The sequence below is a fragment of the Paramormyrops kingsleyae genome, chromosome 22, assembly GCF_048594095.1.
Source record: "Paramormyrops kingsleyae isolate MSU_618 chromosome 22, PKINGS_0.4, whole genome shotgun sequence".
Lineage (NCBI taxonomy): Eukaryota > Metazoa > Chordata > Actinopteri > Osteoglossiformes > Mormyridae > Paramormyrops > Paramormyrops kingsleyae.
In genome coordinates this window covers 10,489,907-10,506,479 of record NC_132818.1, presented here as the reverse complement: position 1 = coordinate 10,506,479, position 16,573 = coordinate 10,489,907, and the positions used below count along the sequence as shown (strand labels likewise).

The 16,573-nt window shown below is 46.6% G+C and overlaps 1 protein-coding gene across 1 annotated transcript; it reads right to left on the bottom strand.

The window, feature by feature from the left end:
- Window positions 1–469: 469 nt before the first annotated feature.
- Window positions 470–16,573, bottom strand: micall2a (mical-like 2a). Its single transcript, XM_023798619.2, has 17 exons — window positions 16,458–16,573; window positions 15,614–15,847; window positions 14,611–14,659; window positions 10,350–10,491; window positions 9,849–10,042; window positions 8,798–8,928; window positions 8,248–8,712; window positions 7,819–7,940; window positions 7,459–7,531; window positions 6,912–7,048; window positions 6,331–6,395; window positions 5,619–5,742; window positions 3,707–3,806; window positions 3,531–3,604; window positions 3,292–3,406; window positions 1,663–1,709; window positions 470–1,429 (listed from the first exon to the last, which is right to left on the bottom strand). Exons 2-17 carry the CDS (start codon window positions 15,754–15,756, stop codon window positions 1,341–1,343), a joined length of 2,070 nt encoding a protein of 689 aa, XP_023654387.2. The 5' UTR covers window positions 15,757–15,847; window positions 16,458–16,573; the 3' UTR covers window positions 470–1,340.

Below are 16,573 nucleotides of genomic sequence, written 5' to 3'. Positions count from 1 at the left end.
GAAAATTATTAATAAAACATGTGACCTAGTCTATGGCACTAAAGGGGAGGGGGGGGGGAAATCATTAACATGCCCCTCCCACCCCAAAACTACTTGGCTACTTCAAAGAAAGCTGATTCAACATAAATCTTATTGATATGGTGTCTCAACTACGAACATTTGACTTGCACCAACTGCACAGAATCTCACACAGCAACACGCAAACTACTTTTAACGGCCAGTTTAACGGGATGGCAGGGTAGGGTGTCTGCCCCCTGCTGGTGGGTTATAGGTACTCCAAACACACTGATAAAATGCAGCCAGAGAGGAATAACATTCACAATAACCACATAAATATGTTCACAGACGTGAGAAAAATCTGAATGTCTTGAAGCGGACTCGGGAAAGAGTTTGTTTTAATTACCTCTCATAAATGATAGGACAGGCTTATTTTGGTGTGTGAATCCATGCATTAAGAAAGTCATGACAATTTTTTTTATTAATAATGCATTTATTGGAGAGCAAATCATGTTTAAAATAATCCCATGCCAAGGCAGTAATGAATTAACATGGAATAGTGTAAAATCAGGCAGACAGTTATATTACATATGCACAATTCTTATTATGGGAGGGGCAAAACTTTACGGCAGTATAATCATTACAAGGTACTATATGCAAATTCTCTCAAACACACCCAAGTGGAAGCAGGACTGAGATTAAAATGTTTACTCCAGTAAAAGCCTCCAAAACGTGTAGGAGTCCCTCAGAGGAGGGCAGTTAACACACTGCCCCCCCGTGACAGTTTCAGCACAAAAACGGGGGGGGCATTAAAATATTCCTCATTAAAAGCCTTTCACAGAAACATACCTCTGAACTTTAATAAGAGTCTTAAAACTGTTAAAATCAAAACCCGAATGGTGTTTTTGTCATAAAAAGGTGCTGGTTTCAGGCTGCGTAAACACACACAGAATTATAAATGAAACATCAGCATAGGACACAAACTGAACAGAAGCCCCAGAACAGGGAAGATTTAGACCAAAACTACTTTCGTATGAAAATAAGCACAAACCACATTTTCAGCGTGATCTTCAAAGAAAAAGAAATAACAGTAACAGTCAATTGAACAAAGAATTAGTTTCAAACGGTGGAGGATAATGAGACCATGACTACAGATCCAGGAACAGCAACGCATCAATACAGTGAGATTACCCTACGCAGCCTAATTACAGCAGATCACAGGACCGCCGGCGCACCAGCGTGGGTGTATCCAGGCGAAAAAGCAAGCGGGGCGGTCACCCAAAGAGGGCGCTCTTCTCTCTTCCCGCACCAACGTGGAGGCTCACCTCTGACGGACCCTCCTGTTAGCAGGCCTTTCCTGCTCTCTTTTTCTGCTTCCTTTTGAAAAGCTTCTTAACCACAGACTTTTGCTTCTTTTTGATTTTCTTCTTGCCTGTTTCAAAAATGCATGTAAATCACATTTTAGTCTTCCATGTGGAAATTAAACGTAAGATGTTCCCACTACTACAAAATGCAAGCAAAGGAAAATCCCGACAACACTTTGTCCTGAATTCTGTATGTGTATGAAAAACGCATGCTTTTCTATTCCAGCTCGTCTGTTTGGACAGAGAAGCTCAGGGCCGGGGGGCCGGGGTTCAGGGCAGCGCGAGGGGCACTGAGACTCACCAAGCTGCTCCATCATCTGGCTGAGCTGCTCATCCTCATCCTTCTCCCTAAACAGCAGCCAGTACGTCACACACCCACAGAGTGATTTTATGATCGCACTCAACAACAACTCAACATGCCAGACGGGAATGGATATGGACACCTTTGCTTATGCACCTCAAACAGCTGGGAAACTTACTAAAGTAAGAGCAGTCAATACACATTGGGAAAAGCATAGTATAGATTATTCGTAGTAAAGAATTCATTGTTTTATTGCACTTTCCAGTCTAACCTTACAGATGCTTTTCATAGTGTTATGGCACCCGGCCACATGAGGGATGCTGTACATAAATGTTTGATGTCATTTGATCTATATTTTTAAAACTTCTCTTCAGTTCAGATTCCAGGTTCGCTGTGGAGGCCAGATTCATCTGCAGGCACGGGTGAGAGGCTTCTGCCAAGCAGTTTACCTTAAAGAGCTCTGGGATCGGCAGATGATTCATTTCTATATACTAGAGCCCGACTGATTTATCGGCAGGCCGATATTATCGGCCGATATTAGGCATTTTCCAAACTATCGGTACCGATAAATTAATATTTAAAAAAAAAAAAAAAAACGGACGAAACACCCTTCAACCATGTCATGAGTGTTGGCGTTGTATAGTTTGTCCACCAGAGGGCACTCTACATGTCCCTGTTGGCAACACTCGTGTATAACGTGCCACACATCCTGCAACCTGCTGATCCAGCCAGAGTCGGGCAGAGAGAACCAGTTATCCGCGAGTGAGATCGGTGAAGCGTGTTCATGGCGAGTTGGTCACGAGATATACATTGCTTGAATAACAATTAAAAGAACATCCCCATCAGTTCTCAACTCAAATAAGCATGACAAAATTCGTGACTATCATGTCCAGTTTTGCTGCTGTTAAATAAGCAGAGAGTGAAGCGGAATTAGCTAGTAATTACGTTACATTGTTACAGTGTAGTTGACTGACTGTCCTTTTAACTTTTGACAATGAGACTGAAGTATTTATTTAATAGCGTGACAGTTATAGCAGTGAGACGTATCATCTCTCCTTGGCCTGTTATATTGAAAATGTATGTTTTACAATTTGCAGTATGACGTTATACATTGCTAATAGATATATACATAGATTAATCTGCTAATGTTTTGTTGCGCGTTTCTGAAATTTAAACAATTTCTACACCATGAAGATGGTTTGAGAACCTTTAAAAAGGTGTGAATAATTGATAAAAAAAAATAAAATAAATTGGAGAAATTGCCAAACAATTCCTCCAAAAATTGGAGTACAAAAGCTTTAGTCTTCCTGTCTAACTATGTCTAATTTAACAAGGGCTCTAAATGTGCCGTCATTCAAGACAGGGAAAGATCCCTAATGACTGTATTCAGAGCTCAGGATCACCTTTGATCATTAAGGAGCATAAACACAGGCCACGTCAGCGGACCTTAACTTGCCAACAAAACATCTACGTGCCAGAAGACGGAAGATAAAGATGAGGTATGCAACTACATGAGTCAGATTGCGCTCGAAGCAGCGGCAAGACCCGTTACCAAGAGATGGCCACCCAGATGCTGTTGGCTCAGCTGTAGGGTTGAAGGGGAAGAGCGGGGGGGGGGGGGGTACTGACCTCAGCCGGTCCTCATCCAACCCCTCGATGATGGCGTTCCTGTCGTTGACGATCTCCAGAAGCTTGTCCATAAGCTCTTCCTCCCGTTTGTTATCTGCAGCCGTCTTCAGACGACCTGCATTAATGAGGGGACATGGCTACATATGACGCAGTAGAACTGCGTACTACAGACCCCCCAAGGTGGCAGCAAAGCCCCCTCAGAGGTCTGCCCACCCTGCCATAAGACCACGGCGACTCACTCGGCTTCTCCATCAGCCTCCGCAGCTGCACCTCCACTTCAGGCTGCTGCTCCTCCAAATCCTGAGTTTTCGCACTAAACAGCAAACCCGCACACAGAACTCCAGGTAAATATTGGCCACACAGCTGCGGCTAGGCAAGCGGCCGGGTTCCCCCTGCTGGAAGACGGCGGCCTTACATGTAGACCAGCTCGGACTCCTTTCTCACATGACTCTGCTTCTCGCTAATGAGGGCGAACCAGTCCACCATCAACGCATCAAAAACGTCATCCTGTCCTTCTGAAACACAAAAGCACCATCCGCAGGTGAGAGACGCACCAGCAACACTCATGTGCAGAGTGTATAATGACGATCTGATGTATGGGAATTTAGGAGGAACTACTGATACATACTAACATTTTATTTTTTAGTTTAATATGGACATTTCTTGGTCTTAAGTGCACTGAATTCCCCCCCCCCCCAAGCATAAAAAGTCAGCATACATTCAGAAGGAATTTACTATGCATTTGTACCAAAATTCAATTCAACTTAAACACACACACACCCCAATCATTTACTCAAGTACATATAATTATGACACTCTCTTTATAGGGTAAATACTTCCAGGTAGCGGCTGAAATGCCATCAGTAAATCCTATTAAAATATAAGCATTTAACAGATTTCAGAACATAGTAACAACCTCCAATTTCATTTCAGCTCCCCCTCTGCGCAAAATCAAACAAAAATTTAAGTTGCCCCCTCTCTATTTTAAATGATATATACACACACACACGTGTGTGTATACACACACATGTGTGCGCGTGCATATATATATATAAAAAAATTAAATGATATGGCTCCCCTCAGACACCCATTTGACTTTGGAGTCCACTGCGGTTCATCTGACATTTTCAATTAGCTCCTCCACAGCTCTCCTTAATGGCTCCACGCTGGCCTGGGAGCAGGAGGCAGGAGCAGCAGCAAGTCCTGATTAAACTGAGGAGTCTGTCGTCAGTAGGACAGCCGGCTGGGCGGCAAGTCTGCAGACCCCAGACATTAAGTCACCGACGCATCAGAGCTCCTTCAAGGTCATTCCAGGGGAGGGGGGGGGGGCAGGCCCCCCACCCCCATACTCTACAGCCAGCCGGAGTTCCCCCCCCTAGCCTGTTTCCATCCTGAATCCGAGTTCCACAGAGACTGGAGGCTTATTGGGGAGAAAATGAAGATCACCGGAAGGAGATGGACCATATTTGGGTCTTTGTGACAAAGCGATTCATGAATGAGGCTTTGCATCTGACAGCTGCACTTCACACACGCAGTTTGGGAATGAGAGCATTCAGTGACCATTAAAGATCGGGATATCAACCGGGTCAGTGAGACACCCTTAAGGGGTTGTGTGGCGAGTTAGGAGTCTTTGCCAGTTAGCAGGTCATCCCTTACCTTGAAAATCACCCTAAAAACTGCTCTGGGGTGCTGGATAACAGCCTGAACCTGCACTCTGACCCCAAGCTCACTCACTTGTACAGGGTCTAAAGGAGACACACATGATTCCTCTGCACCTGTACAAATGGCTAACAAGTGTCACTGGTGTCTGCTGAGGGAACATCGGTGTTCTGCATGGTGATGAAGAGGCTCTATCTTCATGTTGGCCTCTGAGCTAAAGGCCTACAGCAGACTATGTACGGCTCGGTGGGCGACGCTACAGACCCAGGGCCTGCCAGCTGGGGGTGCAGTTTGCATGCACATCCTGCATGTCACTTGCTTCCCTCCAGGAAGCCCAGGTTCCTGCTGCAGTCCGATAAACTGCTGCTGGGTAAAATGGTACCACTAAGCCCGTGTGTCTCAGCCCGGTCTCCTGTCTGCTGTCGGGGTGTGAATTTGGAGAGATACTCTGTCTCCAGCCTCATCCTCAGGACCGCCAGGCTCACTGCGACTCTGTACCGGATTATTGGCGGGGGGGCACACGGACAGAGCAGCAGCCCCAGGGCAGGGTGGAGGGCTTGGCGTGGGAGGGGGCACACGGACAGAGCGGCAGCCCCAGGGCAGGGCGGAGGGCTTGGCGGGGGAGGGGGCACACGGACAGAGCGGCAGACCCAGGGCCGGCCCCCCACCTCTTTCGGCACCCCGCAGACGCTGCTCCAGCTCCACGCCCCGCCTCTCCAGCTCGCTCAGGCCGTCCTCCAGTGCCTTCAGCTCCTGCTGGATCTCCTCCTTCGAGATGTACGACGACTGGTCCTGAAATTAGCAGGACGAACGGAATTAAGAAGCTCAGCAGAACACAGCAGAGTGCCACTCGCAGCACAGTCCTGACGTAGACGCCATTGAGCGCTAACAGCTAGCAACAACGCTAAAGAGGGTAGAGGCATCTACATCGTATGGAGCCCAGAAACGGTCATAAAAATTATACATCTCTCACACCCACTTCATTAAACGTAGCCCAACTAGGTCATTTTCTGGCCTCACCTCTATGAAAAAAAATGTATGTATAATTAGTAATTGTACAGCACAAACACACAGGGGAAATCCCTTCATGGCAGAGCCCCCCCACCAATTCCAGTAAGCATTGTGGAGGAACCTGACCTTCTTCTGATTCTCCCCGCACTCTTACCAGGCTCCTCCTGCTGACAGCATTTTAATTCATCTTTCGCAGACTTTTGTCTTGGGCACAATTTATCAGAAGGCAGCACAGCCCCAGGATAAATTTATCTATGAGGCTCTAAACAGACTCCTGTCAATTCTACCCCCCCCCCCACCCCCCACGCTCTGCTATCAGCAATTGAAGGACCATATGTCAGAAGCATAATTAATGTGTAACAGCCCTACCTTGGGTGACTCCATTTCAGGCTTAAGGCTGTATGGGGAAGGTGAACCTTTAACAGCCTTCAAACCTGTGAGGATGGGGGGGGGGGGATAATCAATAAATACTTAGCTGGCTAATTAGAATTGTAAAGTTTTCCCATGCGCAGTTATGCACCTTGTCACTGAGCAGCCAGCAGCACATGACTGCGTGATGTTGGGGGGGGGGGGGATTTGCAATTTGAGCTGAAGGTCTGGTCAAAGAAAGACAGGATTTCCTCCTTGAGTGGACCTTAGCTGAAAGTTGCTGCAAAATCATATGACTGCTATGCAAAGGAGTGGGAGATACTATTGTAACACAGGTCGGGTTGCTACTTCCATCCAGTGGAGTGTGCAGGGGGCGGGGTCACAAGGGCACTGGCCTCTTCTGAAAGCTGATTGGTTCCTTGGGACCCCCCCCCCATCACCAAGCAATTCAAAACATATCACTGACTAACAATTTTGTATGACTTACAGACCCTCTTATGCCCCTGCTACCTTAAAATGTCCTAGAATCGCCCCAGTTACTAACCTTCCTGCCATACTCGTGTGCCAAAGACGATGCCTACCTGGGCTGGCATGGGCCTCACCAAAGGCCTTGGGAAACGTCGCCGCAGGCTGAGCCTGGCGGCCGCTGCCAGTGTCACTGAGGCCCCCCGTTGTCTTCTCGGGGGCCGGGGAGCCGAATTTGACAAAAGCTGCAGGGCTGGGGAGAGAGTACGGGGGGGTTCAAGCATCCCCCGTGGGTTACGGCGCCAAACCCAGCTCACCTGTTCCCGTCTCACCTCAGGAAATAAGAAACGAAGGGAACTGGATCGCCGAGAAAGACTCAAAGTAAGGGCTTTTCACTGAAGGTGGGGGGGGGAGGGGGCTTCAAACACAACACTCCTTGGGGCTCGGGAGGGCAGGGGACAGGGCTAGTGGCTGCACACCCAGCCAGCCAATCACTATGCAGCGCGGCGAGGCTGGGGGGGGAAACATCCTGGGGGTAGAGACAGACAGGGTCGACTTTTTTCCCCCCTTGGCCGTTTTGTAGTTTCACCCGTGTGGCTATACCCATTTACCCTGGAGCATACCAAAGAACAGGAAGGGTGGGGGGGGGAGGAGGGAACTTACTTCGTTTCTGATCTGCCAGACAAAGGTTTCAGGTTTGCTCTCCAGCCTGAAGGACATGTCGACCCATCGGACCCTAAGGACCAGCAAGTAATGCAATAACCTTAGACCAGGACAGGACAGCGGTTACAGACTCTTTCGTACAGCAGAGGGGGTCCAGGGAGCATGAGGAAACTCGCATCTGAACACTTAGACTGAGGTTACATGCACAGCCGATACTCTGCAAATTCGAGGGGACGGTCATACATTATAAACCTCCATTAAGTTAAGATTAGCACAGGTTCCCAATGGGGGAAAAAAAAAGGTTCTGGCTGTAAGCAGCATCTCATCTTAGGACAGACAGCCTAGTTTCACGCAGCTCACCTTTAGACCCATAGGGGGAGCACTGATACTCCTTGTTACTAGTCTTTGGCTCCGCTATCGTCACGCCACCACTGCTCTTGCCTCCCTGCCCACCGGGGGCACTAACTGGGGCAGGTCCGCTCCTGAGGCCGGGGTGACAAAGGTCGTTAGACTTGTTACACTGACAGGACTGGTGGAGATTCAGCACCACAGCCAACAGGATCACTTCCCCAAAACACATACCATCCAAAAAAAAAAAAAAAAAGTCAAGGTGTCATTTTCACCAGTAATACCCTTGTAAAGGCTTGAAGGGAGCTCCCCCCCCCCAGTCTAAAAGTGGAAGGATCTGATAGCTTAACACAAACACAATAAGTGACTCATTCCTGACGGTCCTCTAAGCCTGTGAAACAGTCACTCTCTTTCCAGCAGAGGGACACTGGCAGGACTCACCAGCCGTCAGCCTTCCAGAGCCCGACTTTGGACGCCGTGTTGTTGTTATTGCGGTTCAGCTCGGTCAGCTTGCTGGTCACCAACACCCTGGCTCTATCTTTCTCGTCGGAGGCTGCCAGTACACGGGAGACTGGCTGGGGGTCCAGGCCAGCCTGGAAGAAGCGCTGACGTGCCGCCTGAGTCCTAGCAGCAGAGGGGGTCCAGGGAGACGCGGCCGGGACCGCGTTTATGGGCCCGCCGGGAACCGTCGAGGTGGACCGCAGAGCGTGACTGCCCGCATTTTTGAGCCCTGAGGAGATGATGCCGGTGTCGGCTTTGGGGTCATGTCTGTGCAGAGCCACCCCAAGGGAGGGCACAGTCTTCTGCCCACTCTTGGCGACCTGGTGAGTCGTGCAGACGAAGGTGCCGGGTTTGGGCCCAACTTTATACGTCCCAGAAAGGAGGATGCTGGAGCATTCGCCGCACCTGTCAGCACACGAGCACCCATCAGCACCAGCAGTGTCACGTCGCAGCACGCACAATTACATCCCTAACGACGGTGTGACATTACTTGAAGCAGCTCCTGTGGAAGAGCTTTCCATCCACCAGGTGGCGCTGGACCAAGTGGACATGGTTTTTACAAACCACGCAGGTACTGCTTAGAGTGCCAGTTTTATTGGATGTCTCGACCAGAACCTTTTTCTGGAGCGGAAAGAAAATACATATTAATCTACATGGGGGGTATAGTTAATCCCAAACAAACATGGCCCAAATCCTCCAAAGTCCATTAAGGCATCTGCACAAGCTACCAGCTCGCCAACTTAAGGAATTCTACACTAGAGGGCGCTACAATGTCACAAGTCATGCAGTGAACCGCAAACCTAGCATGCCTTCACACTGCATGGTTATCCTGTCCGAATAAGCTTTGGCTAAAGGCTTCAGTGCCTTCTCATTTCAGAGAGACCTGAGTCCTCATGCAAATGACAGCTATACCTGCCTGTTTTGGAACCCTATTCTTCGGAAATCTTTAGAATTATACATGAAGACTGAGAAAGACTTTTCCCTAAATTTAAATAACACAGGATGTACAATTCATAAATTATCTGAGTAAAAAATATGGGCAGTGTGGTCGGGGGGGGGGGGGGAGGGGTAAGACTGCCTGTGTTAAAAATAATAAATACCCCATACACTGTTCACACTACCCTACATATCATGGGGATGGACTTTGTGAGCTCATTTACTTACTGGGTATAAAAATATTTGTCTTATATGTTGCAGTGAAACAGCAATTGTTACTAAGCTATATAACCAGATCTGTTGTCAAAACACAACAGCTCATACTAAAAGTGAAACTAAACCTAATCAAAAAGAATAAACAAACCCAACCCATTTGCCCTGCGATAGACTTTGCACCATCAGCACAGGGCGGTAGACAGGCGCTCGATCTCTCTGCCTTATGTCTGACAACAGCAGAGCAGCGTTCCAGTTTTCTAAAGTCCATCACATTCCAGAAGGCCGCCCAAAGCGAAGCGCTACTTTGAACTACTTTACAGGAAATATCTACGCTTACGGTGTTGGTTCATGTGGACCTTTGCGGCAGAGCTGGACGGCCCGGTCCGTACCTGGTCGGGGACTCGGGGAAGTTTTGGTGAGGGTCTCTGAGGTTTCGTAATGGAGATTTCCAGAGTGGAGGGTGGCTGGTTCTCCGTGGCGGGCACAGAGGCGAAGGGTTTGGCCACCACAGGCTGATTCTTCTTTCCTGATGGCTCCTCCTTGGATCCCTCTGCTGCCCTTTTAATGCCACCCAAGCCCCCTACTGGAAGAGAGCATACATCTCTTATGCTGTTAACATGCAACAGGTACTCCAAGATGGATTAGTACATGATATTACAACTTTCATACTCAGAGCAGTAAGGCCAACACATATACTGAACCTTGTAGCACTAAGGAGTGCCCTACTCCAGCACAGAGCGCCTCCTATTAGTCAGCATATGCTAGAACCACCAGCAAAATATACAGACTACCCCAATAATGTATCGGGTGTTTGGTAAGAGTGGGCAACTCTAATTGTCGCGGCTACACAGTGGTTTTAACAGCTATCCAGGGGCAGCTGCCACACTTACTGGGCGACCGGCCGTGGAAGTAGTTGTAATACTGTGAGACATAAGTGAGGATGCTGAGGCGATCGGGGATTTTCAAAGCCACCATGTCCTCGGCATCCAGCAACGCCGGGATGCCCAGCTGCTCCTCCGCCACGCAGAAGGCCTGCGAACAAGATGACCACAGTCAAAAAAAATAAATGATAAATGTCAACCACTTGTCAACCACAGGAGAACATAAGTCATAAGGCAAGAGTTGGATGTCTAGTTTCAGACTTTGAACCATCCTTCTATGGTGCTCCTGGGGGGGGGGGGGGGGGGTCTCCATTTACTTAACACCATGTGTCTAGTATGTTGACATAAAACAGAAATAATTCTGCTTAAAAGGGCCAGGACTCCATTTCACCTATAGCGTTGCTCAGCGTCTCTTGGTCCTCCATAGCTTCTCAGCAGCAAGATAGACAAACAAAAAGGCAACAATGGTTCGTTGTTCAAAAACAAAAAGAAACTAGAGAGCAGCCTTGACAAAAAAAAAAAAAAAAAAAAAAAAAATCTTGAACAAGAATTGGCTAAAGAAGATGGTGTTTCCTTTGGACAGCAGTGAGGTGATAAGCAGGCTTTGTGCAGCAGACCCAGAAAGCATGCACACGCACACCCCAAACCCTCACGTGGCGCCGCTACAGGATTAAACACAATAGCGGGGTGGGGGGGTGACAGGGTAGGATGAACAAGAGAACGAGCGGCACGGCAGCGTGCAAACTGACACCCGACGCGATTGCGAGACCCGAGCACACCGGTGATAAAATATAGAAGGGAACCATACCCCTGTTCATCTAGGATTACCGAGGAGCCAGGTGAGAGGGAGCGACGCGCGGGGGTAGGAGAGCTGGAGGTGATGGCCAGGTGGGGAACAGTCAGGTTCGGAAATCGATACATTTCATATACTGTAGAGCTTAGAAAAGGCACTTCATTTTTAACAAAAGGACTTCTGGTAGCACTTAAGGCCATGTTTATAGTAATTTATAAAACATTTTCAAAAGTAATGACACATTCATAAAGCATTATAAAAACACAGCTCTAAATATTTACAAAAAGGCATAACATATCAATGTTTATTAAGCATTATAAATGCTGAATGAAGCCCTCATCTATAACGCCTTATAGATCTTTAATGCAGTACAAAGCATCCTTAATGCTTATACTGATCAATATAATGCATAAAAGGTTTCTATATTGCATTATAAATGAGAGCTTCATGGAGCATTCATAATGCATAATAAACATGGCTGTGCCTTTTTATATTCATAGCCATGTTTATAATGCTATATGCAAGCATTATGAATATGTTCATAAACGTATAGAAACTTCTTTTCACCAATTACTGTTGCAATATCATGAAATACTGCAGCTTCCCACTTCCCCACCCCCAGCGAAAGCCACCCCTTGACATCCTTTAGCCCAGGGTCCCCCAGTCCCAGTTTGGTCCTGGGGGGGCAGATTTCAGCATGGTTTGCAGGTTTCCCTGCTCAAAGCCCTACTGAACCTGGTAATTATCTGGTTAAGGTGTGTGTGAGAAGGGAAATCTGAAAACCGTGCTGGAATCGGGCCCCAGCGGACCCCAAATGACACTGACTCACTTTAGCCACAGGAGCTCTATTAAACTTACAAAATACTCAAGGAATCCTTATTTCTCCCAGTTGGACTTTGGGGGGGGGGGGGGGGGGGTCATTTCTACTACAGCTCTTGTGCATCATGTGGATTTCAATGAGCATCACGTAGCTGGTGACAGCTCATTGATAATGCACCCACCCCCCAGCGCCCCTGCTCTGACCTCTGGCTCACTGCCAGCGCGGCCATCCACGAGCACGCAGGTGGCACCTCACATTCTGTGGTGAGGCTGCTGGACACGGCGCGGTCCAATCACGCGTCCACGGACACAGCGCGGTCCAATCACGCGTCCACGGACACAGCGCGGTCCAATCACGCGTCCACGGACACGGCGCGGTCCAATCACGCGTCCACGGACACGGCGCGGTCCAATCACGCGTCCGCTAGAGAGCCAGAGAGTCAGCACTTAAAAACAGGCCAATAAAAAGTGGTGGGGGGGGGGCAGTGTCCAAGCTGCAGCAGTTTCCAGCAGCAAAAAAAAAAAAAAAAAACACGCTTCCTGCAATCGAAAAGGCAGGAAACAGAATAATGATGCATCTCTTCCTTTAGAGGGTATGAGGCCTGACTGACAGCCCACCCCCACACACACACACACACACACACCTCGGCCATGGCTATAAAGTTAGAACATCTTGAACTTCACAAAAACAACCCAAGTCCCCTTGCACATGGCCTGCGATTGGTGCACCAGCCTTGTGTGTCCTGGGACAGACACTATACCCCCCCTGACCCTGTACAGGATAAGCAGTAATAAAAGTTCTGCCTGGGGGGGTTGGGTGGTGCAGACATTTTGTACACTGTCCAGTTCATTTTTCCCCCTCCCATTTGTTGTGCTCAAAATGATGGAATTCCTCCTGCCCCTATTGCCATCTATTGCACAATGCAGCAATATAACGCCACAAAACACATTCTCACAGATGTGATATTGGCACCAGACCCTCTCAGAGAAGTGTGGGAATATGTCTACTTATACGTTTCCTCAATTGCAAAATTCAGACATTCCGGAAGTTTGCAGGCCAAAGGAAAACATTCTGATTGAGCTAAAGCCTTAAAACACTACAAGCTGGGATTCGGTACTGAGGAGCAGTTTTATTGTAGGAGCAAGACACATTTGGAAATCAGGTACTGCTGTGCGCTGCAGAGCCATTTTAGCATATTGACAAAAGTCTACTTTGGATTCCTTGCTACCACTAAAGAAACATGGATTGTACTGGCAAAGTCCAAAGAGAGACAAGCATCAGCAATTGAGAAAACGAGCAGCCTACGACAGATCCCAATGCTACATTTTTGCTCACTTAAACTATTATGTCCAAAATGAAAGAGAAACAAAAATAAAAAATGCCAGGGAAAGGGTGAAGGAATGGGAGGAGCCTAAAAGAAACATGTTGGAGGCATAAAACAAGTTTAATGGTTTAAAAAATAAAAAAAATTTATGTCCCCCTTTGCACATCAGTGACAGGTGGAGTCTAATCACCAGTCCGTGGGTACCCACACGGGAATAGTTTGAACAGGATTTTGGGTCAAAAAATATCCCTTCTGTTTTGCCGGATACAAAAACTATAAGCAATTTGCAAAAAAATAATAATAATAATGTCCATTATCCTGGTCAGCCTACAATTAAGCGCACAGCTTCCATTATGCCGCTGGTGTCGCCGGTTAAACTTAAAAGCCAGACTAACAGCACGTGGGACAGCGTCAGAGGAGGCAGCGCGTTTGAGTTCCATTCAGAAAGCATCCAAAACAGGCAAACAGAAGCGCGAGACCAGAAAGAAGCGTCACTTAATGCAAGACAAAGAGCAGCTGTTGGGGAAACACACTGACAAGACAAACAAACATTCATGACAAGAAGCTTCAGGCGATTTAGCTCAAGCGATTCTCAACATTTAACCAAGACTGGTCGACCCCACCCCCCTCGATCCATGCCTCAAAGTGATTTTAAGTCTAATCTTATAAAGTATAGCTAACGCATCATGCAGCAGAAATCATCACACCATCCTGGGCAGTTTACAGAAGATCTTATAACAGAGCTGTGCATGTTGCTAAAATATTGGAAACAGAACTAAAACCATTCTTTAGAGGACAGGTTTTTAAAGCGTGGTAAATGGAGGCCACAACACCGTAGCATGTCTAAAATTCATTTTTAAAATGTGTTAACTGATTAAAAATCCCATTTCATATGGGTGACTATCGGGCGATATGCTAGAAACTAAAATGGAACGTGGAGATGTTGAGATAAGCAAGTATTACGGCGCTCTGACGAGAGCTTTCACTGCTCACTGCAGCTGCGGCAGTCTCATCTCGGCTCACACTTTTAGACGCTTAGCTTTCGCCGTACTGCAGTATTATTGACGCTGAATCGCACACCTTGAATGTTTAATCCTAAGTGTCTTTCAAAAACAGCGCCTTCGACAGGAGCTGCATACAGCTTGCGGAAACCCTATACCATCATTCTTACGAGGTCTTCCCGGTTCCACCGCATTGTTGGCACAGAATGACCTGCATGTCAGGTAACCAACAACAAAGACTGCGCACAGGTGAAAGCTGAATTTGAGGTCTGCTCTTGAAGAGTTTCTGGAAATAAAGTAGATGAAAGAAGAAAAAAGGAGGAAAAACTTACCAAATGATTGTTGTCATATACGTTTTCCTTGCGCAGGGAGTCGTAATTTCTGGGGGAAAGGCATAAGGGAATGAAAGAAAGTGTTAAAATCACGCTGCATTTATTCTTATACAAGTATACACTGTAATTATTTGTGCGGTACATCAGTTATCCTATTTTAAATATACAGAATCACTCACCTATTTGCTTGCAAAATATGCACTGACACACAAGAACTTTGACTAAGTTTTAAACTGTTAATATATACTTAAACGTAGGAGACACAGTGCCAATTATACAAAATTCCACAGAAATACACAAGTACACGCAGTAAAGGACATGACCGGAGTGGGACTGAGTTTCGCCAAAGGGGGGGGGGGGGGATTACCGGCGATAAACTTTGTTCGGGGTGGTTTATCTTAACGGAATATGAAGAAACGGATTTGAATTTTATGGGATAAACTTAACAGCCAAACAGTCTACATACGTCTGACATAAGGCAAGGGTCACCCCTTTACACACTGATAATTCTTTAAAAAAAACATACTGAAAATAAAAACACCGTACGTCGTATTTCATTACATATGTTTGTACAAAGAAACAATTAGACACAAAAAAGCAGAACGCCATCCGTAGGATATGTTATGTTTTTACAGCTTCCACATGTCATTATATTAAAGACCATTTAAAATTGCATAGAACTCCGCCTGGGATTAACCCGCTTTGCATTTCCACTGAGAAGCAAAACTCCAGGTCACCCAAAAAAAGGTACAGTCGCCATCAAGCAGAGCAATCAGAGTACGCGTCACCTTCAGGTCTATTGCTCGCAGCTGTTTGTCATCACATGAACATTACACTCAGTCCACAACTGAAATAAGCAATAAAGAACGAACCGATTACATCGATCACGAAAAGCAGTACAAGAAACACAGACAACCCCCGATTATCACCATTGGCTACAACGCTCTTCATATGCTGGGATTCGTTCTCGCATTGCCTTGCGATCAGCTTATCCAAAACTCACATGAGATCCGGTCTGTGCTTGTGGATCAGAGCACAAAACGCCAGTCCATCCCTGAACGAAGTTGTCATGTTGGTAATGTTCACATCTCGATAACCGTCGCACTGGAGTTTGCACCACTGCTGTAGCGCTTTGATGGCAGCCATCCTTCAGCGGATCGTCTGAACAGAAATGCGGAAAAGTCCCGGCGCTCGGCTTTATAGCGGCGCTGGAATTCACGGAAACTCCCAGATACTCCTGAATGAGGGATGCAATAATCACGGCTCCTGCAGAACAAACTAATACAGACCGGGCAACTCCACTTGGAAAAGGGTCATTTCATGACGTAAATGGGAGGAGTTTGGGGAAATGAAACGTTATACACTTTAACTCATGTTTAGTTTTACTTTCAGACCTATTTCAGATCTTATCATGCACGGTAACGTTCATGGTAACAGTGATAAGAACCGAAACACTGAAGCAATTGCATGTGTGGAAGTTAAATTGTTATACATTAGTTAGGCTACATGGACAATTAATCATGAACATAAAATTGTGCGAAACCTTTGTTTTCTTTATAGGAACATGTTTTTGTTAATATCAATCATTCACAAGCTATTTGGAAGCCTATCCGTATTACTAATCCTATTCATGTCAAATTATACATTACAATAAAATGTTACGTTCCTGCTTATTAAAAAACGTAAAACGGAATTTTTAGACGCCACGTGTTCTAAATACCTCACCCCAATGTTTTTGATTGAATCGTTGTCCTAGGTCAGAGATTTACAACCCTTTTTGTAAGGTGAGTGATGCATTTGCGTTTCCGCCTCTCCTTGTATTATAGTCTAAATATCCAAAGACTCACCTCACGATACACGTTTTTTGCCTTGATCGAGATGCATGCTAGTCTGGTTAATTAATGCCAGTAACGTTACATTAAACGTGCTAAAACACTGGTAGCTTTATCATATGGCAACACTC

Excerpts from the sequence above, each read along its gene's own strand:
- micall2a (XM_023798619.2), bottom strand. The coding sequence starts at position 15,756 with ATGGCTGCCATCAAAGCGCTACAGCAGTGGTGCAAACTCCAGTGCGAC. Across the intron at positions 5,743-6,330 it reads CTGAAATGGAGTCACCCAAG|GACCAGTCGTCGTACATCTC; the intron begins GTAGGGCTGTTA and ends TGCTAATTTCAG. Across the intron at positions 1,430-1,662 it reads CCAGATGATGGAGCAGCTTG|GCAAGAAGAAAATCAAAAAG; the intron begins GTGAGTCTCAGT and ends TTTTTGAAACAG.